Source organism: Rhinolophus sinicus, linkage group LG09, assembly GCF_036562045.2.
Source record: "Rhinolophus sinicus isolate RSC01 linkage group LG09, ASM3656204v1, whole genome shotgun sequence".
In the NCBI taxonomy this organism is placed as follows: Eukaryota; Metazoa; Chordata; class Mammalia; order Chiroptera; family Rhinolophidae; genus Rhinolophus; species Rhinolophus sinicus.
Window position 1 is genome coordinate 13223799 of NC_133758.1, and position 26643 is coordinate 13250441.

The 26643-nt window shown below is 40.6% G+C and overlaps 1 protein-coding gene across 12 annotated transcripts in view; it reads right to left on the bottom strand.

Moving 5' to 3' along the window:
- The window catches only part of NEDD4L (NEDD4 like E3 ubiquitin protein ligase), a 309137-nt gene that overhangs the window by 121054 nt on the left and 161440 nt on the right, over positions 1-26643 (bottom strand). For 6 of the 12 annotated variants that reach the window (XM_019755309.2, XM_074339904.1, XM_019755306.2 and 3 more), the window contains 3 exons: positions 20678-20759; positions 18068-18106; positions 15540-15593 (listed from right to left, as the gene is read on the bottom strand). In XM_019755309.2, coding sequence (XP_019610868.2) covers positions 15540-15593; positions 18068-18106; positions 20678-20759 — 175 coding nt within the window. Of the gene's footprint in view, positions 1-10969; positions 12732-15539; positions 15594-18067; positions 18107-19459; positions 19543-20677; positions 20760-26643 lie in introns of those variants that run through there. The other 6 variants (XM_074339909.1, XM_074339903.1, XM_074339901.1 and 3 more) reach the window with 6 other exon arrangements.

The following is a 26643-nucleotide window of genomic DNA, read 5'->3' on the forward strand; positions in this document are numbered from 1 at the left end:
TTTTTATCAGCCTCCAGGCAGCCCAACTGGGGAGTTCCACCCATTTGTTCAAGCAGCAAAAAAGTTCCATCTATGAAAAATAGGGAGGTTTTGAGAAAGCATAAACAAATATTACGACTCCATGAGTCAGAAACACATAACCATCTTCTAGACCTCACCATCAGTTCTCTCCAAAATACTGACAAAACAAAGGCACTGAAATGGAGGTCATCCACACCTAGAACCCTCAGTTTTTCTCTGTTCTATTACGAAGAGACAGATGTTAGGTACAATTCTGTACTTACTTCATTGCCTGAGCTGTTCAAAATAGGGCTATTCTTCAATGCAAAGGTAACAGTAAGTGAGGAAGTGGGTTTAACAATGGATTTTCTATCATTTGTTTAAAACAAACAAAAAAACTCACCAACCCCTTTCCCCCCAAAATTTTAGTACTCGATTTGAAAAAAAAAAAAAAAAAGACGCTTAACTATTTTTCATCTAGATTAAGGCACGCAACCTGGTGGTCTGATGTCCAGGGGAATATTTTGTTTCCGCCCAGGTCCCTTTCACAAACTGTCTCATCCATGAGTCACATGTACCTTTAGCTCTGGAGAGTCACAGAATGGCCTCTCCAGGATTTCTGCTTTGTCATGGTCCCCAGATCAATATACACCCGATCCATGCATATATGGTCCCCTTCCAGGGTTCCCCGGACAAAGCCAATATTGTTGTTTCCTAACTTTCCTCAGTGTTCGTTCGTGTGTTAGATCAGAAGCTCTCTGAGAGCAGGGAACCATGAAAGGAAATGGGCCACCCTCACACACTCAGTAACGTTTCATCTGTGTGTGAGGCCCCTGTCCGCAATAAAGAGGATCAACTCCTTGGGAACAGAGATACTTCCTAGATCCCTCAAACTGCAGGCACCCTTCCCAAGTTTATAATCTACGTGTAATGGGAAACCTCTCTCTGCCAAGAGACAGTACAGCACTTGCTCAGTGGTCTCAGTTCTTTGGGCATTATCACAGTTAATCGTTTAACTCTTAAGGTCACATTGCCTCTTACGGTAACAGGTCTTCATTTGACACGTCATAGGATTTTCGGCTACTTGATTTTAAACTATGAAATACGGACAATTTCTTATAAGTTGCAAATGAAACACCACGTCTAAACTCATGGGATTAACACCTAACAATTAGAATAGGAACATTTTAGAGTGTTTAATTAAGTGAACTTTGGGAAGCATATTCTTGGGACAGTCGAGTTTTTATAAGCAAAGAATAATGATATATAAAACTCAATTTACCTGTTTCATATATGCATTGGCTGAAAAGAAAATTTCAAATTTTAAAATTCTGGGTGACAAATATATTGAAGGAAAGATTAAGGGAGCATTCCTTTTCCAAAAGGCCTAATGGCTCACACCTGGATATAACTGCACAATCGCCACAATCGCGAAATTATTTTAAGAGTAGCCAGTAACTTTCAAAGAACTTCTTTCCATCCATCGGCTCTCTGTAATTGTATGGAAAGCAAACATACTAGAAAAGCAGAAACAAAAACCTCTTTACAAAGGCTTCTGCTTAATTTGTTAACTTCTTCTGAGTTAACCCTAATATTTCAAAACAAGAATTTTAGTACCTAACAATTTGCCTTATCATTTAAAAATACTTACACGAATGAAAATCATTCTAAAGTCATATCCATCCATGGATACTAGCATCAGATATTTGAGTATACTATTTTCAACCACAAATTCTCCCAATTTTATTCCTTATGAGTTATTTATCATTTTCATAATGTAAAAGGTACAAAGTGATACAACTTGAGAGTTGGACATTTAGGTCTTTATTGTCATTCCCTTTATGTGACTCACCTATATGTATCTATTTCCCAGTGCAGAGGTCAGAGAAGCAGGAGAGGGAAACCTTAGCGTTTTCTAGCATTTACTAGAATAAACTTTTATGATGTAGATGTAAACCTGTTAGCAAAAATGTGAGTAGAATCAAAGACACGGAAAAGATACACTGTATTAGAAAACTCACTAAGATAAACATCTGTTGTTTTCCTGAGTTAATTTTTTTCATGGTTCATAAATTTAATACTTTTATATGGCTGAATCCATCTTTCTTTGTTATTTACTTTTCTGCTTTTAAGATTAGGAATGTACCCTCTTTCACAGATCTGATCCTCTTTTTTTTTCTGCTTGTTATTCTATTATGTGAAAAATTTATATGAAATTATTTAAATAATCTAGATTTAGATAAATCTTGAACTTACTTTAATGCTTGGATTAGGTTTTAGATCCAACCAACATGAATTTTATTTAATAACTGTTTATTTAATAACCCTATATAACTGAATATGGTTCATTTGAATGGTGAAAATGGGGGTTATTGTCCTTTCTTGATTTGTTGTGAAATCCAACTGCATACAATTAAGTGTGTGTACTATGTATAACTAATATAGTATTTCAAACATCATAACGCAGACTGAGGTTTAGCAGTTCCTGATGTTATAATGTCATCTCAAACAGAAAAATATGCAGAGAAATGCTTACAATATTCATTTCTTTAGCTCATTTTCAGAATAAATTCTTTACTGCACATCTAAATAGTTAACGGTCTCAACCTCTATAAAGCAGGCTTCCTGGTTTCTGTTCAAGTTCCGGCCGTACAACATGATTTACAATGAAGGTGACCGGTATCTGTTTAATTCTTGCTGCCAACAGTCAACGGGAGGGGTCGTCAGGGTGTCTCTTTGTCCCCTAGCCTCGCCCAGGAAGGTGCTCACGGAACACTCTGTGGAAGTCAGGCAGACAAGGAAGGAATTCCTTCAACTCCTTATCTGATGGGGAAGAGAGGAATTATTCATGCCAATCACCACACCCCAAAATTCTACAACGACATTTCACAGTAAAACACAATTTGCTGAAACTTGCTCATCACGATCAAGGAAATTCCTGGGCAAATATAGCAACCACGTCACTGGCAGTCACTTCTGCCTTCAGTCTTCCAAACACAGCCCCTCCCACTGACCCACTGAGACAAATCCTGGTCATCTTTCCAGACCTAGTTCCAACCTTCCCTCCATGACATCACTCCTGTCCATCGTGACCCCCCCTCCCCGTGCCCCATTCCACGTGTAACCAATCTGTCCCCCGCTGCCTGTGCTGGAGATCAGTGCTTCCGGAGGGCCCGCTATCATGAATTAATGTTTCCACGGGGTATGCCTCATCTCAGCTGTCCTGTGTGCTGAACTGAAAGTTCTAGAGGCCAGACATCCCAACCTTTGAGACTTCCAAAGTCAAGAAACACAGTGCTTCATGTGTATTATTAAAAAAATTAATAATGACTTCACCCTTGTGAGATAAAAAGAATGGTCTCTGTAATCGCATCAATAATGCTCTCTGTTTCCTCATCTTTCAACTGAAAGGAACTGGCCTACGGAACGCCTACGGAAACTCACCGGCTCTGTAAGTTCATGAATATAAAGTTTAAAAATGACTCCTGCACACATGAGAAGATTGCCACGCTGAGGAACACACACACATTTCTTGCTAATAAAATTTCAACCGAGAGTTCAGGCCGGCCTGTAGGCACACTGTGTTTATATGAAACGATTTTCACTGCTTTGTCCTTTGTGACAGCATCTGGGCATCCTACTCACACATCCTAATGTGTACAGCAGCATATCAGGATTTTTTAAAAAGCATGGCTTCTATCCCAAGACGAGGTTAAGTCAACTTAAATATTAAAACTATGGTAAGATGTTTAAAATTATATTACAACATTGTATCTCTTTTTTCAGGTGGAAAAGCACAATCAGTAAGAGCATCTAGAACAAATAATAAACTTAAGGCATTTTTACTCAAGAGAAAGATAATACCAAAGGACCCTAGTGTTATGCTGCTAGCATGCAGTGTCCAACTCCCACTAACTTTAGAAAAGTAAAAGAGCGGTCAGAATTGGTAGTCACAAAATATTCCCCGTAACGTGCAACACGTTACGGGGAATATAGTCAATAATGTTGTAAAAACTATGTACGGTGTCAGATGGGCACTAGACTTATGGGGTGGGGTGGGATCGCGTCATAAATTATATAAAAGCCTAACCTCTGCACTGTACACCTGAGACTAATATAATATTGAATGTCAACTATAATTAAAATATGTATGTGTTCTGTGTTTATATATGTACACATGTACATATATAAACACACACACATATACAGCCACAGGATGTAAAGCACAGCATAGGGAATATAGTCAACATTATTGTAATAGCTGTGTATAATGTCTGATGGGTAGTAGACGTGTTGGGGTTATCACTGTGAGGCGTGTAAATGTTTAATCATTATGTTATTTTGTACAACTGAAACTAATCATTAAAAAAAATAGAAAATTATAAATTAAAAAGAAAGAGAGAGAGAGAGAGAGAGCTGTTAGTTCTGCAGTAGAACGCCTAGCCTGAAAAACTCCCTGCTTTGATGAAGTGCTAGGTTTTTTGGTTGGAGACTAATACATACATTTTAATAACCCTGCTCCACCTTCAACTTTTCTAGTCAATTCAATTTAAAAAATCTGCACCAAAGCAGTTTTTTTCCTGCCTTCAAGAGTTAAATATCTAGTCATGTATTTTTAAATAATATGAAAAACAGATTCTGAAGAAGTATGGTTTATTATGAAGCTTTAAAAAGTCTATCAAGGAAATGGATGTTATAATATATGTGGATCATTAAATATATTTTTGAAGTCTATCAGTTTTAGATTGACCTACAGAGAGTAAGAAAGAGAAACTGCAAATCTACCAAACTATTTGAATCATCAAATACTTAATATGCTTTGTAACATCCCTACCCTATCCCAGGCCCCCAGAAAGAGGTAAGAAACATAATAATGGAACATCACAGGCTGAAAGCAGACTGCCCAAGTTATTATATCGGGGAAGTAAAAGCCACCTGACTCACCCTGATCTATAAAAATGAAGCCACAAAAGAAGGTTATATAAATTCCAGGGACCTGTGAAAAGCAGATTTCCTAGGGGAAACTCTAGTCTCTTCCTCCCTGGAGGAATTTCCTCACTTTCTGTTTACCCAGTCGTAAATGGCAGGACACTTAACACTAAAATAAACACAGAATGGTTTCAAAAGAATCAGTAGTTAGGACGGGCACTTACAGGAATGGAGACAAAGTATCTGAACACTAAAGTGTAGCAACAATAGTCAAATTAGAGAAAGCAGGGCCCTTTCCAACTCAATTTATGCTTTCATTTCATTTCACCTTTCCTTTCACATTAAGTACTTTATTCAAAAGTCAGAACAATCCATGGGTCTAAAATGATCACGGTATAAAAGGCAGCTTCTTGAAATTCAATCTACTCCACCCATCCTCCAACCTGAAAGCTAAACTTCCTGTTAAAATGTGGAGATGTCTAGAGACCACCAAAGTGTCAATTCAGGACACAGCACAAACCCCGCAGGACATCAAAGGTTTACTTTGAGGCCCACTCATGTCAGGCCACCTGTTTCACTTACTTATTATTTTTATATTCCTCCTCATCCCGGGTTGCCCAAGTAGGCCATAGCAGAACAACAAACAAGAGATTCGAAAAGGAAAACCCACTGAGGTCATCACACATGCATGGTACATACTGAGTCACAATTATTCCTAAAAATCTTTCCATAATCTCCATTTGCCCAGAAAAATCACAGACCTCTTGCCATGCATATTTTAGCTAATAATTTGAACACTCTATCCCTTTAGGCCTTTGAAATCTTTCAACTGGAGTTGAGTCTACACAGCAGATGGATTATCTAGTCAGTGTCTCTCGTGCAAGACATGGAATATTATGCTGCCTGGTGTGAATGAAGGGCCATGAGGAATCACAGGCAGGATCCTCAACCACTGAATAAGCACCAGCCAATTCTGGATTGGGTTTCCCAAGCTTCTTTTGGCATTTATAGAGGAAACTCAGATATTCTCATCGTTACGCATTAGATCCACACAAATTTCCTGCTTCTCCCTCATTACAGCACGTCTTCGTAGCATCATTAAGAGTTTAAAAAGAGGTCAATATATTTAGAGCAGCAATCTCTGTCCGCGGTAATCATATGCAGTTAAGTATTTTATTTTAAAAATCTGCTTGGATTATTTCAAGTTGCGCAAAATAGATTTACCGTTTAGATTAGCCGCAAGGAGTTTTAAACCATCAACTCTACAAAGAAACCCAACATTTATTAAATTTACAGCTAATTCGGACAGGGAGTAAATTTCTTCTGGTATGGTGAACTTTCATGTAGAGATCACAATTTTCTTATTAACATGTATTATGAAATTATAGTTTTATTTCAATGGCCTTTTTAAGAACCCTGCCTCCAGGCATGGCCAAGAGAAGCAGCTGTGGCATTTATAAAAATCCTCTCAAAGGCGGTATCTAATAAGGCTCATTGTCAATACTGCCCTCATTTGTAAATCACACAATGTAGACATATTGTACAGATGACATTAGATTGTTGCTCAAAAGCCTCAGCCTATGAGAAAGAAAAGTAAACTTAACCACTGGGAACATTATAGCAAAATGACATGGTAAAGTTATAAGATGACTAAAACACCAGCTGAAGTAAATGCTTCAAAGTTTCAAAATTCAATAAAGTAAATACAATGAAAGGTCCTTTGCTACAATACATAGCTCAGGAATGAAGTCAAGTTTTTTCAGGCACTGCATCACCCCAGAGCAGTGTTGGGGCTTTGGGACGCCCATTATCCAATGGATAAACACTCAGGACCTACAAGGTGACACATTTCCGGATGTGCCTTAAATTCACGTTGCCTTATGTTTACTACCATGCTGATCAAACACTGATTGTTCACAGTTAACCTAATTACTTTTCTTGCAGGAAGATTTTTATATGATGGATAACTTGGTTAAGAAGGAAAAGAAGCCCAAATGAACACCAGTCAGGTGCCAATGAGGCACCCTACACCGCCTCATTTAAACCTCACCATAAACCTGTGGGCTGGACTTCTTATTTTCACTGATGACGCGGCACCCTCAGAGGGCATCTCCCCAGGACATGTCAGTCCGCCGCCCAGCTTGGCGCTGCGGGCTCCAAAGATGCTGCCTTCTCTCCATTATGACAGTTGCCAGGCACCACGTGAGTGCCAGCTCCAAAATTTTCAGCAAAAATGTCACATCACAGGAAGCATTAAACTGCTTTTTGACAACACAGGCTTTTTAATTGTGCGAGATACACACAGTCTTAAAAGCCCCAGTATATACACACACAGTGCTGTGACAGTACACTAGTTATCATGTCTAATGACACTATGGCATGCCTTCAGCAGAAACAGTAAAACTCTTTATCTCATGCTAGTTGGGAAGGCTGAGTGAGACAGTGCTTCCGCAATGGGATGGTTCTACAGATTACATGAAATAAATAAAGGCTCTTCTCCAATCACCGGTGACATGCGATAGAAACAGGAGCTATCACTGCACGTCCTGTGTGTCTGTGTGTGAAAACACTTATCAGTGCCAATCCTGTATACTGCCTACGCTTTTCAAAACATCCCTGGGTGAAATTTTGTTGCATAATACTGGAATATTCTCATATATGACCCCATTAAGAGAGACTACTACTATACCCGGGGACGGGGGTGGGAACTTTATAAAATCCATTAAGAAACCAAGTCAATGAAAATAATACTAACTTTTTTCTTATCCGTTAGAATGTTGTTGGGTTTTTAAATAAAAGGGTGGCTTATACATATAGTCATAGAATTATATTTTAAGGTAAAAAAAGACATCAACTAATACCAATGTCAATTTTTTTTCTGTACAGTAAAAATCACCCTTTTTCTAAAACAGAGTCAACTAAAATCCCTCCCAAAGAAAAACACTTTGGATATTCTCTTATTGTTCAGTGAAATGAATTGTTTAATCACCAAAGATACTACTTCAGTGAAGTATACGTCCACTGAAGGGGCACAGGGAAAGGCGCAGAGAACCTGGGAAGGAAGTAAAGAATACTCACTTCCCTATTGGTGTATGTAGTGGGTGTTAGAATGTGGGTCTTTGCCCCCCATGGGCCCTCTTCCCTCTGTTTACATTACAAACTCCATGTCAGCAAGGAGCTGACATCCATTGTAATGTTATACACACAGTGGGTCTTAAACACTTACTGACATTAATGGGATTACAAAACTGGCTCCTGAAGCTTGTAAAAGGCAGAGCCTAGCAGTTACTATGCACGCAACTGGGTTGAAAGAGGGCATAAATGCTGGTAAACAGTGATTCACCTTCCTTGGAATAACTCGAATGCAGTTAAGAAGCTCATAACCCGACCAAATAACTCAAAAACTAATTTAAGAAAATAAGTTATTTGTTAGATGGCTATTAATAATGCCACAATTGAACTGATAAGTTCAAAGACCTCTTAAATACTATAACTGATTAAAACTGATGGCTGTAAGAACCAATTCTATTTTACTGTGAAGGTGTCAGACGGGGTGAAAAATCAGTCATCATAAGGGGTTCGTTGCCTTTTTTTTTTTTTCTGGGAATCTAGCTGGTTAACATTTTTTGGAGTCATGGCGCAATTTATATTTATTCACGACAGGATGTTTGGGAGGCACAGACTGAGAAAAGTACTCAAAAGTCAACTTTGTAATAAGGTCTAAGGCATAGATTATGAAATACGACCACATTTGTAAAAGGAATTGTGAGTGATTTTCCCAAAAAACAGTTTTTACATCATTCAAAAACCAGACTGCAATAGATATTTTTTTTTCATGTAAACTAATAATGAAATGCCCTTCTGCCCAAAGCAGCAGATACTTGAAACATCAAAAAGCTTGGTGGCAGTCAGACTGTAGACGCCGCAGTGAATGTTTTCCCTCAAGATAAATACGGCCGTGGCAGCTGCTGCCTGCACTTAACACCCCTGCCCATATGAAACACGTACAAAGTGTTGAATGGAGCAGATAGTTTTGTTATGCGACAAGTTTTCTCTTTGCTTCTTAAAGAAAAAAAGTTTTTGCTTAAAAGAAAACCAACTTCTTACTAACCACTTACTAATGGTTATGTCTACGTACAAAAACACACCTGTGAAAATGAAAACCACCTTGTGCTAGACAGAACTTATTCTCCAAGAAGTGCTCTTTATTCGAGAACTTCCATTTCCAAATTTGAAGAAATTTGTTTTCCTCTATAATAGTTTTTGCAAGTTACAATAGTCCTTGTATGTAAGGTACACGTAACTTTTAGAATAGTCTATTTGTTTTCTAATTACATTAGAAACTTCAAGTCAAAGGAGACTTTAATTATATAAACCCAATTGTCCTTCATCTCTAACTGCACAAATGATATTAAGTTTTTGGTAACAATCGATATAGTTTTTGGTAACAATCGAATAGTCATCAAAACGTTAGGAAATGCATTCTGCTTTTCTGTTTTCCTGTGGTAGGTGGTCCAAGGTCAGCATGGACATGTGCTGCCCACCAAAGCCCACAACTGTCATGATGGTGCTTTCTTGGGGTGAAGGTTAAAAGCTCTTATAATATCAAAATTTTATTGACATTTGAACCATTGTATAAAAATGGGGTTGGTTCAGACCAAGACACAGCACTGAGACATTTCCTAAGAAAGGGGCTTAGGGAAGGGGTAAGAAGGAATAGTTATATAACACCAAGAAAACTGTAACATTTGCATTTAGCATCTGGTTGCCCCTTCCAAAGCGGTGAAGACAAACGATGGAGCAGTGATCAAGTGTACTTGAATGGCCAAACATAAAGCAATAAAAGATGATACAATTCTATAGTAACACTCAGCCATCCACCTTGAAAAGTCACAATTCATAAACGAAACCCACACAAAAAGTCCCGAAGACAATTCATAGTCATATATGCAAACCAGTAATCACATGAAATTTGGGGGGGTGGGGGTGGGAATCCAATTCAAAAAGATAAGGAGCTAGTTCTCAAAAAAAAAAAAAACAAAAAAAAACAAAAAAAAAGCTCTTAATGGCTAGTAATTACTAGCAAAAGAAAGCTAACTGCTCAAACTTTTCATCCCACTACAAACTATGAAAGCTGCCAAGTCATGATTTGCCTGGTGGGGTTAGCAGCTGTCTTTCTGTACTCCATTTCACGGAAAGGGAGAGAGCAAGAACACAGGAACAATAAAGGCTAAAATTTGTTCTTGGGCATCTGTGTCCACAGCTGGAGACAGGGCACTTACTATTCTATATACAGCATCCCGGCTTAGACACTCAAGTGGGCGGTGAGAAGCAGCACGGCCATGCTATCTGACCATTACCAAGTTCCTGGTCAGGGTCCCTTAGCCAATCTGCTTCAGAAAACGCATTTCTTACTGTCCCACAAGTGTGACTACACTCGTTCAGTTTTAAGGGACAAAAAAAAAAATCCCAAAGACAATAAATGATATAACAAGCGCTGACCCTCTATAGCAAAAAGGCCATTAGGAAGAACTGGTCACGCTTTACCTACATTTAATGATGAAGAGACTAGACTGAAGTTTTTGGTGATATTCTTTCACCTGTATTTAGAATTGATTTTTTTTTAAAGGCAAGTATTGTCATGGACTATATTTGCAAATCACTTTCAAATATATTTCTAATATCAACATCTTGGGGCGCTGGCAGATTAGTTCAAAGCAATAAATTTTAAAAATCATCTTATTCAGAAGGGGGAAAGGGAGTGGGGTGGGGGGACAGGTTGGATTTTCAAAACAGGCAGAGTTGTCTGGCTTTGAGTAGTAGTACCTAAAGATCTTTTCTGCAATGCTGACCAGTTTCATGGAACTCTACCAAACACTAGAGCACAACTTGGCCACCCTTAAGTTACAGTGGCCCAAAGCAGGGAAACTCCCAGAGGGAGGAGGATGAAGTTTATTTTAATTACACTGCAGAATAAGCTTTCTGGGCTTGAATCAGTCCCTTCCGACGGGCGGCCACACCTACACGCACGCTAACTTACCGGGGCTCCAGCCACCATGGAACCAGGCCTGGTGGTGGTCCTCTCCTCAGGATTCTGGTGAGCTTCCTCTGGGCCCCGAGTCACAAGAATTCTGAAATGCTGCTGTCCCGCATTTTGATCTTGCCTGATCTTAAACGTGCAGCCCTGACCCTGTGGCATCCTCTCCATGGAATTCGTCCTGTGGATTTCGGGAGCCACCCTGTGGCCCCGAGGTGGTGTCTCTGGGTGGCCCCGCTCTTCCGTGGGGCTGCTGCGCTCTGCTCGGGGCTGCGTGGGGTACGAGGTGCTCCTTTCCAGTCGGATGCGGGGGTACCTCACCAACCTGTCCCCCTTCGTGCCCGTGAACCCGAAGTTAAAGTCACCACCTAGCCCTGGCACGCCTGGTGACGGCTGCTGCAACTGGAAGACAAAGCACCGCTTCCCAGAACTTCCAGAAGCATCTGGAACGTGCTGCAGGGACCAGCGCCTGGGTTCCGGCGCCGATGGGCTGCCCTGGCCATCGGCCCCGAATGGTGTCAGCTTCACCTGGCGCACATCGGCGCTGGAGGCTCGGTGCTGGATCCGGAGCCCTCCACCCTCGGAACCCTGGGTGGTTGCAAGTTCAGTCTCTTTGAGGCCATCAGCAGGGACAGGACCCCGAGCTTGACGGCCACACGTGCCATTGACCTGGGGGCCTTCACCCCTGGCGTCCCTGGGAAGGGAGTTCTCAGGGGCCTGAGGCTCTGGGGGCTCCCAGCAGCTGCCCCGAGATACCGACCCCGCATCGCCGTCCAGACCCTCGGACAGCCCACACGTGTCCGGGGCGCCGTCCGCCGCTTTGCGCTGCAGCGAAATCTGCACTGACGAGCTCCGGGTGGGCCGCGGGTCCACGGGACTCAGGAGCTGCGGGATGAACATGGACGTGCTGCGCTTGAGCGCGCCCACAGCCTCCTGCAGGCTGCCGCTGTCCTCCGCTCCATTGTGGGCGAAGGGGTGAGGGCCGCTCCTCCGTGGCAGGGTGTGGAATGCCATGAAAAAGTCGTCTTCTCTCTCCTGGTCGAGGATCTCTGATTCGGGGGCTGTGTTGCTGCGACCAGAGCCAAAATGAAACCGAAGCCGATGGGCCATGGTGCCCAGCAGGGCAGGGAGGGAGAGGGCGAGCGGCAACAACACGCCCGACGCTGCCAGAAGTCAAAAACTGAAGACACAAACTCCAAGAAAAAGAGTCCCATCTGCCAAACCGTTAGCACTGCCGCACCAAGAGCGACAGATAGCAGAAATAACCCAAGTGGCAAGCGGCATTCCAGGCATGATTGGATAAGAGCAAAAAGCTCTCATCCACACTGTGACAGAGGGTAGGATGGCCAGAACCACATGACCGCCGTCTCCCCCTCCAATGCCAGCTTGTGGACTTGTAGTGGAGTTTTCCCCCTCTCGCCTTTTTTTTTTTTTTTCCAAACAGCAAGAGCCTGAAACAGCACCTTCCCAGCTGCTGCTTTTCCATCAGACAGGAGTGGCCCCAGCAGGGAGCTCTCACAGCTGACTAAGCAGCAAACACACTCGGAGCCATGCTGCTATAAATCTAAACCACATCACATTCACAAGACAGTTCTTTCGGAACAGAGCCGGGCACCGCGAACGCTCTCTAACCAATGCAGAGACCTGGCACTGAACACACAAGCACACGCGGTATTTCCCCACCGTCCCCACGCAACCAAATGCCGACAAGTAAAAATGCCTTGGCTCTAGGAAAACCCGTTCACAAGCTTCGGAGGTTGTGTTCCTGTTTTTTATGATAGCACCACACTACTCCACGGAATGCAAACTAATAAAACGTACTATAAATACAGTTACACACCCCACAGAATTACTGTCCCTTTAATGCTAGATAATTAGACCATGATCTGTAAGTAGCAAAATAGCTAAGTGGAGAGGGCACAACTTATAAAAATGCCAGTTAGTGGTCTGGCTCCCGCTACTACAAGACTTTTCACGGGAGGGCAGTGTTTTGATCTCACACATACAGTATGATTGTCAGACCTGGAAGGACCAGAGAAAAGGGACGCAGCTGGAGAAAACGTTTTCTAACATATGCCAGATAGGAGAAAAAACAACTACTCCTCCCCCCACACACACCCCAAAATAAGGAAAGGAAAATTGAAGAAGGGTGTACATGTGGTTTTTGTTGTTAAGTTCAATACCATACAGAAAAAAAAGGTTGTCCGGGGCTGACTGTTTTCCAGTAAGAAGTCAGCAATATGAACACAGTTGGGATACACACATGGAATGTTGCTCTTTTTGCAAAGGTCCGAAAAGGAGCTAAGAAATAAAAGTCCACATTCAAAAACCTGTCATCAGATTTGTAGTTAACTTGGACAGATTCTGTGTGTTTTAAACTTACTATTTTCCATATCCAGCAACATCAGTTATTTCACAAAGAGGCTTATTTAGGACCGAGTAAAAACTAGGAGGGGAACGTAGCAAGCTGCAAAGAGTGACAAAAAGTTTATTTTAACATCCACAAAGCATGACTTTGTCAACAGCTCTGCAGCCCAGGGCGTGGAGGATTAACCCTACGTTTACACACAACCAAACCTGTTTGCTAAAGGCATGTGTTTTAAATGCCAAAAATGATCTCTATGAGAGAAATGGACGCGAGTTTGTTTAATGCTAAAACTGTCAAGTACCACTACAGTCACGTATTGTCTTAGCTGGATTAATAGCCAAAGGAAAAAAACACCACCAGCAGCATTCACCGCATAGTAACAACACTGCAGATGGGCTGGGGCAAAGCTAGGTATTAATATAATAAAACAACTTTTCAGATGAAGTTTGTATTCACATAGGATTTCTGCATTGAAAGCCCTTTGTGGTCTGGAAGTACAGTTGAAAGCCCATGGCAAGGTCATCCCAACAGTAGTCACTGTGTTAGATATTGGAAATGCGAAACTTAAATTGTTTGACAGCGAATTTCTCTTAATGGAAGAAAATTTAATAATTAAGACACATCTGACAAGAGGCCATTTTCCCTCAAATTTGATCCTTCCTTCACCTTGAAGAAGTGTTATCGTACTCAGTAAATGAGAGAATGAGGATTAATTAGTCGGCAGTAGCATCCATGTCACCAGGGACTTTACTGTTATTCTACTGAACACCACCTAATTCACAGTCTTCCCTGGAGGGAGACGAGGGGCAGAGAACTGCACCTTCAGCAGACTCTCTCATTCAGTTTAACAAGAAAATGAGTTCATACACACCACGAGAATGATTTAGTGATGTGGGACGACTAATTATTACCCAAGGTATAAAATGTTGCGTTCAGTACAAAGCCACCAAGAACCCAACTACAATTTTAATAGAAAAGATATCAGGGTGGTAAGCCAGAATCTGTTGGCTTTCTAATCTGGAGACTAATACCAAGCGTAGGAAATTAAATACATTGCCAAATTCTACAATCAGGATAAAAAGCTTCGCTATTCACTACCACTGGCCTGAGACTAGAACAGTAGGTTCCAGCAGGGCGTTATAACTCACTGACATGTTTAAATTAGGTAAGAGGTCTGGACAGAATGGGGTTAACTGAGTTGTATTATAAGGCCCCTTCCAATCAAATATTCTATTCATCTCAAGCTATTCAAAACTTGGGGGTTTCAGGTGAATTCTTGCAGCAACACGCATTCATAAGCTCACTCACTTCAACCAAAAAAATGTATGTAAGTTTCAGGGAAAGTAAATTTGAGTGACAACTGACGAGAGCTATGATACCACTTCTGAAGAGTAACTCAAAAGCTTACACATAACATAGTAACATTCATTTTCATAGTTGGAACACTTGACTCACAGGTACTTGATGTATATATTCTATTCAACTGGCAAAACGTTGAAAGCCAGATATGCTTCTGAAATTCCATTTCTAAAACATAATTTTACTTTTATCAGTTATATAATGATATATATCTATATCTCACTTACCTATCTATCAATCTATATATAAAATGCTAGTTTGTGTCAGCTTTATGCTTCAGGCATAACTTTGGTTCATTCTTTAAAGGTACTTTTTACTAATTTCCCTTGAAAAAGTGCCACGTTTAAAATACAGCTTAATTTTACCTGCTAAATATAGACTCACTTTTTTCTATCTACTGTTAATTAGATTTTTATTTTCCCAAAGAGAATCACTATAGATTCACTATTGAATAGGTGACAGTATGGTAGTCTGTCTTATAGTTAAAATCCCTGAAAGGTTCGTTTACATGAGTGATGGTCTCTTCACAGATTTGCTTGCTTCTCTACGTTCCCAACAGAAGAATGTAAGTATATGGTTTAATACATCATGAATGTGACTTTCACCAATATTAACTATGATAAAAACACGCACATATATATATATATATACAAATAAAATTTCTGTTCTAGACATGCAAAACTATTTGTTGGAATCATGAACTAGTAACAGAACAAACATAAAGTCTTTTGATGGGGCATATATACTGTCAGAAGTACAACATAAACAGAGTTTGGGAAAAGATACTGTTCTAAAAAATAAGTTTTTAAAAAATGAAGCAAAAATGAAAAACTGGGAACCACTTACCAATCTGTTTTCATCAAATACTTCAAACAGGAGTCTGTGATTAGATGGGTTTACCTATAGGGACATAAATAGTATTTCAAAAATGGGCAGAAAGGATGAAATAAGAGACAAAGAATAGAATGCCTTACAATGCACCCAAGTGAATTGTATAATCTCAACAACTGACCTCTTCTGGAAATCCTGTACCTATTAAATCAAGTTTTCTAGTATTGATTTCTATATTGCTCTATGCCTAATGTTTCGGCACATGAGAAGAAAATGCTTTTAGCTGCTTTTATAAAATAGGAAAGGATAATTCTAAAGAGTTTCTCAATCTTCTCTATAAAAGACATGCTCGTGCCTGTAAAACCAAGGTTACATCTTCATGAGGTCACTACCTCACGAAATCTCTTAGGCCTAATAATCAATAATAGACCTAATAATAGCAAAGATAAAAATAATGAAAACAGTAAAAGCAGCTATTTACTATTGTATGCTTATCTTATTTTTCAGACACTATCTTCTTATTAAATATCAGAAACACATGATCTCATTTAATCATGACAGCAACCCTATGATGTATAACTGTAACCCCAATTTTACAAATGAGAAGCTGAGACCATGAGAGTGAAGTATGTTGCCTACGTGTCCACAGGCGTATGCAGGGCCACCAGAACCCCAACCACCTCTGACCTGCTTGTCTCCAGAGCCCGTGTTTTGAACCATTCAAGAGACAAAGGAAGAAAAGATGGCACCACTTCCAGCAACCATGGTGTCAATGTCAGAGCTACTAGGCTTTCCATGTCTTTTTGCTTCTTTCTGTCTCTTTACCAAAACCTCCCCAAAATGGCAGGAACCGTCATGCAGACTCACGTATCATTTCCTGAGTCCCAACCATGTGTGAGTCATGGTGGTGACCCTTCTCGTTTACACCATCACATGTAAATCCTGGAAATAGCCCTATTCAGTGAGGGCTTCTCTCTCCTCCATGAGGGAGAAGGAACCTGCAGAGAACACGTGTCCTCAGGTGGCTTTTCTGGTGTCACAAATGCTATATGTGGCAGAGCCAGAGATGGGACCCAGGTCTACTGTTAGTAAGTCTCAGCTGCTTTATGATAGAGAGTGGAATGAAATTACGTTTGATGGTACAACACAGAGCGGGACCACCAGTGCTTCTGGCCCTGGCCAGCCCTCAGCCTAGTCACAGAGCAAGGAGACGGGTTTAGTATCTAGGCTCTGTGAAGAGCCATGCTGCTGACCAACGCATCCACAGGCCATGGTAGGAGTTGGCACACAGCAGGCACTCAATAAAGATTTGTGGAATAAAACAAAGCCCTTTATAAAAAAAAAAGCCAAGAAAACTAGAGTTTACAGACGCCTAGAGAGCTAAGACTAGTTGAAAAAAATTTTGGATGTACTAAAATTTACCTAAATGTGGCCGAGGTATTAAACTGAAAGTTGACTAAACAATTCAGTTTTACAAGTGGAAAGCTCTGTCTGAGAGTTAACTAAGGGTCAGTAACATCTACCTGCCCCCATTAGCTTTTCAGTCCTTCGTGAAGTAATTTTAAAAACATCTGGCAGAGGCTATACATAGGATATCACCAAGTATTGAAATGTCAATGCCATATTTCAGCTCTGAACATAATAGAAAACAGATGTATATAGTGATCTAAGTTTGGAGCACACATAATATTATTGTGGTTGAAAGAAGAAATCAGGACCAATTATAATGGGTCTAATGGCAATACTGTTCCCTTGGCAATCTTCACTAATCAGATCTCATCTGGAGCATTTCTAAAGGTAAAGTTTTTAATATCATGTCTATACAGATAATTAAAATACATTTATTTTGAAGAGAAAACAACTCTTTTCTTTCCATTAAATAGCAGTTTAACATTTCCAAAGCCTCAGTACAAAAAAACCCAGCAACCACCAGAAAAACTCACTGAACAGTAATCTCCATTAATTCACAGAATTTAGTCATTTCTACATAGAGCTTTTCTAAGATATTAAATACAAAAGATTGAGAAAATTTTACCCAATTTGGTGATTTTCAACTCCAGAAGTTGCTTTATACTACACACAAACACTCACACCAAATGTTTGAATCACAAAAATGTTCCTTCCTTACTGGAACATGACTGGTAATTTTGAGGCTTCTTTTTAATTATGTTGCCTCTTCTGTTTTATCCTATCTCTAAAATAATAGTAACACACGTCTCATAGAAACAATTAAGCTACTGTTTTCATTATATTTTACCCAAATTTTTAAAGAAAAACTTGAATATAAAAGCTGAAATACGATATTTGGATAACTTTCTTTTTTACTCCCTAAAACATTCCCAAATGAAACAAGTCTAGGTTTTGTTACCACTAGTCACAGTCTTGGAAAAATTGGGACACATTAGGAGGTTACCCAACCATATCTCACATTAATAGAAATGTCACAATAAAAATTTCAGTTTTCACTCAATGTGAATCCATTAGGATAATATATCCATCCACAGTCATCAACAATAATTGTTACCAAAAAATGAAAAACTTACTCTAAAATAAAATTCTTCATTCCATTTTGGGTTCAGCGTCTGCAAGAGAGATTAATTTGTAATATCTTTTACAGTCTTTGAAACATTAACAGTTACTAGTACAATGTGGTCCACATATTTGCTTAAACATTTTTTTTGATTAAGAAAAAGCTAAGAGACTTTCAAAATAGCAATAAAAGGAAGCACTTGATCAATTATTTGAGACTATTCTATAAACTAAACTAGATCGGGAGGGGATGTATTTATGCAACAGATGATTCATAGATAAGAAACCACAAATTACATGTTACTAACCAGAAGGAATAACGTCAGGGACCTAGAAAGGGGCATCGTCATGAAAATATAAAGACATCCTTCAAAAAAATCAACACTGATATGATTATTCTCTCAAGAAGGAAATAAACTTTGTTCACTTCCCTCCACCGGCAACAAATCCATTTTGGAGAGAAATGAAGCCGGTGGTGAAAGGGTGAAAATGTTCATTATTTACAGAAATACTAAATTCCAAAGAACATTTTATAAGAACAATAGAGATGATCAGAGTATAAAACAAGGAAAAAAACAAAACTGCCAGTTATAAACCAAAGTGAATTTTCCCCAAAAAAATAATCAGGTTTAAAAAGATTCATCGCCCTATCCTTTAATCCGTCTATCCATGCATCCATCTCCGTGTCAATCTATCTAAATATGTATCACACAAAGGATACTTTGTCCTCAGCATAGACAATAGACGGACTGCCAAACATCCTCTGAAACTAAGATGAGACAGATCTATGAAAGAATACATATATACATATTCTTCTGCATTTAGACATGCATAATACTCTAAAACACATCTCGCAAAAATTGCACGTAAAAATTTGAGACTGAAAAATCACAACCTCACCAATGGCTACAGATATTTTATTGTTTGGAAAATAAAATATTTATTTTATTTTCCAAAAAATAAAAACACAGAATTCATACCACACTGAACTGGCATTTAAAAAACAAAACAAAAAAAAACCCCCAACACTTCCCCCACCCACAATTCAACAGTGAATGCAACCCTAAATGATGGGGTTTGTTTCATACTTATAGCTATGAATGGAGTGGGGATTGCAGAGAGAGAGAGAGAGAGAGAGAGAGAGAGAGAGAGAGAGAGGCAGGGAGAGGTGCCAGGCAGCCAGAAGGAGGCAGGGCCGGCCCAGGCCTGCCATGGGCTGCAGCAATCGTGGGGACCAGCTACACAGAAATGCAGAGGGAAGGAAGCAAAGGACAGATGAGGGAAGGAAACAACAACGTAAGATCACAAAACACAGGGAGGACAACCACGAGGCCAGGAGGACAGGACAGCAGAGGATGATGAAAGCAGCTCTGAAACCCCAGCGAGCACAGCACGGAAATACCAACCAGGAGGCTGGCTGCTAAGCCCGGCACAGCAGCTTCAGCTACGGAGCTACACCCTCTACTGTGGCGAGGAGGGAGGAGGACCTCCCCTCGGAAGAAAAAACATTTCAATCTCCAAAATCACTGGCTTTGATTCTCGGCTCCCTCCCTCTGTGTTCAGCAGGCGACCAGGTTCCCGGCTTGCCCTCCCTGCAAGGCGGCCGCCCTCTCCACTGATAACTGAACCAGCGACAGCGCCTAACGCAGGGAACAATGGCCTCGTCCTTCGCAGGCATCCTCCCCACTAATCAAAACACTGGCTCCTGTTTGCAAAACAGATTTTTAATGCCAGTCTGAATGCCAGGTAGAGGACACACTACAACTGCTGCTCCTTACACAAAATGAGCTGGTCTTAGAGCCCAGGCTCTGTACCAAAGCAGAAGAGTTACCTTTTCTTTTTTAAAGCCATCATGGTTTCCAGGAAATACTTGTCACACAGTGTTATTTCACTAGCCAAAGGTAGTGAGGAAAAAATAGTAGTAATCCATAAATAACACTGAAGCACAGACAAGAACAGCACTTTTGATAGAAAACATGCATCTTCAACAAATCCCCAAATATGGACAGTGTGTGTGTGTGTGTGTGTGTGTGTGTGTGTGTGTATAAAATAAACAAGGAAATAGATGAATTAAAATATAATTATGGAAACATCTTTAATGAAATCATGTATGGGAAATTTTAAAAAGTAAAACATACACACAATAAACATCTAGTTTTATTATGAGTATTTTGTACTAGTTTTCATGTAACTAAGCAAGTAGTTTGCTTCCTTTGGAAACACGTTTCAAGTCAAATCATTCCTTTCGTGCCTACTAATTCCCCAAGCCACTCGATTTCATTAAATGTGTATTCAATTATTTTATACTTCTTTATGGAAAAAAATAACAAGAACAAATCATTGCATTGCTGTATTCTTTGCAGGAAAAAAATTGCTACTTGTAATAATACTCATTTTAAGAAAATGGTTTTTACAGTCATGTATCTAAAAGCCAGAACCAGTATCTTGGGTTAACACTGAAAAATTTTGGTCTATGTTGAATTTACAGACTTAATACTTAAATCTGTAGGGAGATGCTTAAAATAAAAATATTGCCAGCTTAAAATATAAACTTCTACAGAACAAAATTACATAATTTGATTAATTATGATTTAAATGAAATTGAATTAAGGATTGACACCTACCTTTTTAATTGTTTTTGTCTGTACCAAAGCAAGTTCTCTGTTCTCATCCGCTACGTACAATGAAAGTTTCACATATGGGTCACTGAAAGACAATATTTCAGATTTAATAGGATTATACTATCATTTAAAAATTAAAAAGAAATCAGCCAAAATCTAAATGAAAATGCAAATATCAGTTAATGACCCAGCTTATGTAAATTCCACAAACGAAGCAGTAACATTTTCAACATGCCTAGGAAGTGAATATACTGAAAAGTTTCTATCAACCAGAGCCAATGTTTATTTAAAAGCAAAAATATCATGAAACTCACATTCTAACTTTAAAGATAATCTTCCCTATTATTAATTCAAAAGAATTCATCTACCACAGTTTTTTTCCCTAAACAAATTCTAAGAAAATTTTAAAAGCATACAAAATTTGCTCAGATTAGCAAAATCTAGCTAGAAAATTTAGTTTGTGTCTTATTTATATTCTGATTTCCACTATGTAGCTAAAAATTAATTTCCTTTTAGTGGTGGTAAAATAAACATTGTTCCTCTAAACCAACAACAACTATCATCTTACAGATTAAAACAAAAACTCAAAAACAAAAAACTAAGGCCCGGGAAGTCATGAGAGATTGGCCCAAAGTTTTAGATTTCAATAAGGTCTATATTAAATTTCAAGTTTCCTGACTACAAGGTCCAGAGTTCCTATTATTTCCCTGGGAAACTGAAAACTTTTAGCAAGACATGCACTGAAAGGATTACTTAACAGAAGCTATCTACCAAGAAGATGAGAAACCCACTCACACAAGCTAGTATTGGTGACCTGAGATCATTCAAACCTCCCCAAACTATCATTTTATAAAAATCTGGGATCCAAGTTCTTCCATCTCACACTTGAGACCCTGAAAATCATAGACAGAAGGGGCTCGCATGTATTCATTCCCCAAATTTTCACTCATCTAATTATGTAGAGCTGATCACGTATTTCTATCCAACTTGAGAATTACCCTTTAATAGCTATACCTACCATGACTATTAACACTTCTTTTGCAACTTCTAGGATATTTCCAAAGATTGCACAGAGTATTGTTAAATGCTTAAGACTATATTGATTTTTATTTTTTACTTCAATAAATATGCCATGAAATCCTTTAAGGAAAGGTGATAAAATTTAGTTGGTTAGTAACAGGACTATACTCAATATACCAAACAAACAAACAAACAAACAAAACCCAGAGATCAAAAGTGAGTGAAAAATATTGTTGGTATGTGTGTGCGTATATATTTATAATACATATGGTATTTATTATCCATAAAATACATCTTAATGGAAGCTACAACACCTCTTTAAAATAAAGCAAAACAATTTGCTCAGTTATATTCTATTCAGAGTATAATTGTCATTTTTAATGTTTTGACATAGAAGAATCTTGTTTAAAGATCATCTAACCAGATGCACCTACTTCCTTTCTAAACACCTTTAGCCTTAGAATAAAGATGAATCAAGAGCCAGACCTAACCTAGGTCTAAAGAACCTAAGAGCACCTTCCTCATCAGAGCCACGGTCAAGGTGATGAATCAGGTGTCAATTGCTAGGTCAGTGGTTCTCAGACATTAGCGTATCTGAACTGCTGGGGGGCGGTGGAAGGAGGGGGGCGCGTGATTAAAACACAGATTGCTGGGCCCAACCCCAAAGACCCCCAAAGATCTAGCAGGTCTGGGGTGGACTCTAGAATTTGTGTGTCTGATAAATTCCCAGTAAAGCTGATACGCTTGATCCAGGAACCACACTCTGAGAACCAGGGTTCTAGATGGTATTTAAAAAGAGTTTTGTTTTGTTTTTAAGTTATCGAAACTAATTTTCCATTTCCAGCCACCAAGCTATTGCTAAACAAAGTTCAAGGCCTGGTATCTCTGTTATCTCAAGAACAGGTCCCCAGTGTGCCATGGAGATGCATGCCCGGGCGCACACGCGCACACACACACGCCCACATTGCAGAGAACTCCATAAACTCTGCTGACTGCCATCCGACTCTTATTCCCATGTCCCTCGGCTATCATGACTGCTGCCTGTTACATAACTGCAGTCAAGAGCTAACCATTCACTTTAATAGAACCTCTGCAGTCTTCTACTCATCATTGGTTTACCTCAGTTTGTATCCCTTAGATAGTCACCGTACGTGACACGTGCAGGTGGAGGTTGAGAGTAGGGTCTCTGAGGGTGGGACAGTAGCTCCCAACTGGAACCAGGAAGGCATGCTTGGGCATGTCTTTAGTGCTTATCCAGGTAGAGGGAGGTACTAGGGTATCTACATGAAAGATTAAGAAACTCCCTGGAAGAGAATTCAGACTGAAGAGAGAACCAAAGGTCAGTGGGAGCTGGTGAAAGGACAATGGAGTGTAAGTTCAAGGGGAGAGGAGCACAGGACATGGGATGGGCTGGTGAAAGGATAGTCAGGTGTAAGTTCAAGGGTGGTGGTGGGGAGCACAGCCTCCCAGGTTGGTCTCAGGTTCCTCCTCCCTTTCTGATGTTACAGCAGTTCCATTCACATCCACAGATATTTACTGAGTACGGACTATATTCCAAGGACTGCTAGGAGCAAGACACAAGCGCAAGTGAACGGGGGACAGGGGTGGCTAAAAGAGGATTCGTTCAACAAAAGTCACAAATGGACATTTATGAATGGTCCTACTCAGCCCAGCTGAGTGAAGGTGACTGCATTTTCCTCCCATTTCAGCAAGGTGAATGCTGGAGCATCAAGCTGAGATATGGCACAGGGCACCGGAATCAGAAAATGAGCAGGAAGATGCCAGAGTAGCCTAAACAGCCATCAATACTACCTCCACTATTATTAGCACAACTGGCACCAGCGCCACCATGACCACAAGCCCAGCATCCAGCCACCATGAAGCATCCAGTCCGTTCCTGGCATACATGAGGTTCTTACATACACTATCTCATCGGATCCTTACTGTGCAAGCTTTGAGGTTGGCGCATTTTTCAGATGAGAAAATGAGACAGAGAAACCAAGCAGTTGGTTTGCCCAAGGTTAAACAGTAAGTACGAGGGATGGGAAGAGAGGGATACAGGCATGCTTGCTCCAGAATCCAACTCTCCGAGTGCATGCTATACAGCCTTGCTTCAGTACGCTCCGTGGACCACTAGCGGAGCGGGCTGGAAGGCATGTCCAGGCGCTGCAGCAGTTACGACTTAACTTTTATCTTTGCTGTTGTAGGAGGAAGAATAAGTTGCCTGAGCTAAGTGTCTACCTTTGGGGAAGGTCATAGCTTGAGATCTTCTCAACACTCCAAATAACTAGCTGCATGACCCTCGACAAGTCACTTTGAATCTTAATTTTCCTATCTCCAAAATAAAAGGGTTGGACAAAATCAGTGGTTTTTGAACTGCAGAGCCTCAGTTCTGCATAACAATGTCAGGATAACACAGGCCATCATTCCACCTTCCTCTGTTTTATGTATCAGGCTTCCAAGTTAGAATTTTTTTTTTTTTTTTGACAGTGTTCTAGAACTTAAAAAAAAAAAAAGGTTTTAAAGCCACTGGACTGGATAATCCCTTTTAGTCAGAATATTCTGGATCTGAGAACAATTCAAACTCGCTTCTCATCATTCATAAGAACAGCCCAGCCCATCCTAAGTGAACACAGATGACTTCCTAAAGATATAAGAGGAAGATGGAGTAAGACTCTAGTCTCTACCAAGAGGTTTTCTCCATCCAGGCGTAAAAGGGGAAGCCCACAGCTTGAGTATGAGGGTCGATTCAAGTACCACTGGGCTGATATTCTCCTTAACATGTTACCAGCTTCTAACCAACTTACTTACTAGGTATCAAAAACATATCACCTAAGCAACAACCAAAACAAAAGTGTGTGTGTGTGTGTGTGTGTGTGTGTGTGTGTGTGTCAAGGCTAAGGGATAGCAAACCTCACCACCAGCTTCTTTTCAAATGCTTGCACGTTATTTTAACCTCTGATGGCCTTCATTTCTGGACACGATGCTGTCTATGAGTGGTAAAAAGAACAGTTCAGCTCCCAGAGACTTTTTCACATGACTCCACATGAGTCATCTGATAAAGGCAGAAATTCTGGGAGAAACTTCTGTCCTCTGAAGCTGTACCTCTCAGATCCTCAACACATTACCTATTTTTGCTAGATCAGCAAAGTCCTGAGGTCAAGGGTTAGTTATGTTTACGATTTACCGCCCCCTCCTACATCACCAGCAAATTTCGGAAAGACACACAAGTAGCTCAGCAGTTACTATTACGGGGAGTAGATACAGGGTACAGGGGTGAGAGCCCTGGTTTTCACATTCCCCTCTTAATCACTGTCGGAAGATTTTTGTTGTTGTTAACCATTAGCACATAATACTTGTACAATAATTAAACAAAGCAGGCGGGGCACAGAGGGAAGCAGGCAAGATGAAGACTACCCACCCCTCCTCTGCTGGTGCTTCTCCAATTGACACCCTAGACCATTTCCACTGGAGTCTCAAATCTTTGTTTTACCAGCTCTCTGAGGGACCCCAGGCAGTCACCTAACCACTCTGAACTTCAGACTGGTTATGAATGAAATAGGAACGACAACTCCTAACTCAGGGGGTTTCTGTAAGGCTGAGAGAAAATGATGTATTGATATCAGAACCCAGCTCAGCACCAAACACACAGTGCAAGTACCCTATGGGTGACAGCCATTGTAATTGGGATTTTGTTGTCTCCCTACTTGTGAGACTTCTGAGGATCTCTGTTGCCCCCTACTTCTGCTGTGACTGCTGACTTGACACTGACGACCTCCTAGGACAAACTGGGTGCCGGCAACCACGGCTCACTCACTATACCCCGTTTCCTAATTATTCACACTGTGTGGAAGCCCCCTGAGGACCTGGGTGGAGATATCAAACTGGTCACCTTATTCACAACAAAGCATCACTCGCAGCAACTAGTTACTGTCCTAGTGGCTGGTGTTTCATACAATTCAGGGCCAGTATTACCATGACTCTAAGAAGCTCACGGCTTTGTGGATTAGAAGAGACATTCCATTTGGCAAACCTTTTGTTTTCTCTGCAAAGCGAAGCTGTTTATCACATTCTTTGCAGCCTTTAAAAGGAGACAACACACTGACATTAGGATTCAAACATCTTCTTTACTGAGTGCCTACCATATTCCCGGCAAGGAGATAAGCGTGGGAAATGAAAGTCATGTCCCTGCCCTCACGCGAATGGGGCACAGAGAGTGAACCACGTATGTACCCTGGAACACACCACTCTGCAGCAGCAGGTCCAGACCTCGTGCACGCCAGCGTCAGCTGGCACCAGGTGCCTGGCCCCACCCCAGGCTTCTAGACCACAATCTCTAGGGTTAAGACCTGAGAATCCTCATTGATCAAGCATTCCCGGTGATTTCTACTCACTGGTCCATCTGGGCACTCCTGCCAGAGAGGAGTCTCTGAGGCTGAGACAGGGGGACCAAGAGCAGAGCAGGGTCGGGGTTCTCCAGAGAGAAGAGCATAAGCAAAGGTCCAGTGGCAGGCTGGAGGATTTGGGGAGAAAAGGTAGCTGGAGAGGGGGGTCCCAGCTCAAACCACAAGGTGCTCATATGCAACTAAAGAGCTGGCCATTGCTGCTGAAATGCAATCCTGGCCCCTCTGTTGGCAGCTGTATGACTTGTGCAGTTGGTCCTGACACATCATTAATGGGGTGATGCTTTATCTGACCCACTGAACTGTTCTATGACAAACAAGAAGGTGTAAAGGCTAATCCTTTTGCAACACTTATTTACTCGTTTTTATCAGATTAAATAGTCTTTGCTGAGATCCACATATGTTAAAGGAGCAAGGCAGTGAGGAGAGTGGGGAGGACGGCAGAGTTGCCTCCACTGGGCAAAAGGTTCAAGGTGTGTTACGTTCAGACTGCAGCCGGGCTGGAATGACACCACCTTGACCACCCACCATGAAGGTGTCCCTTCA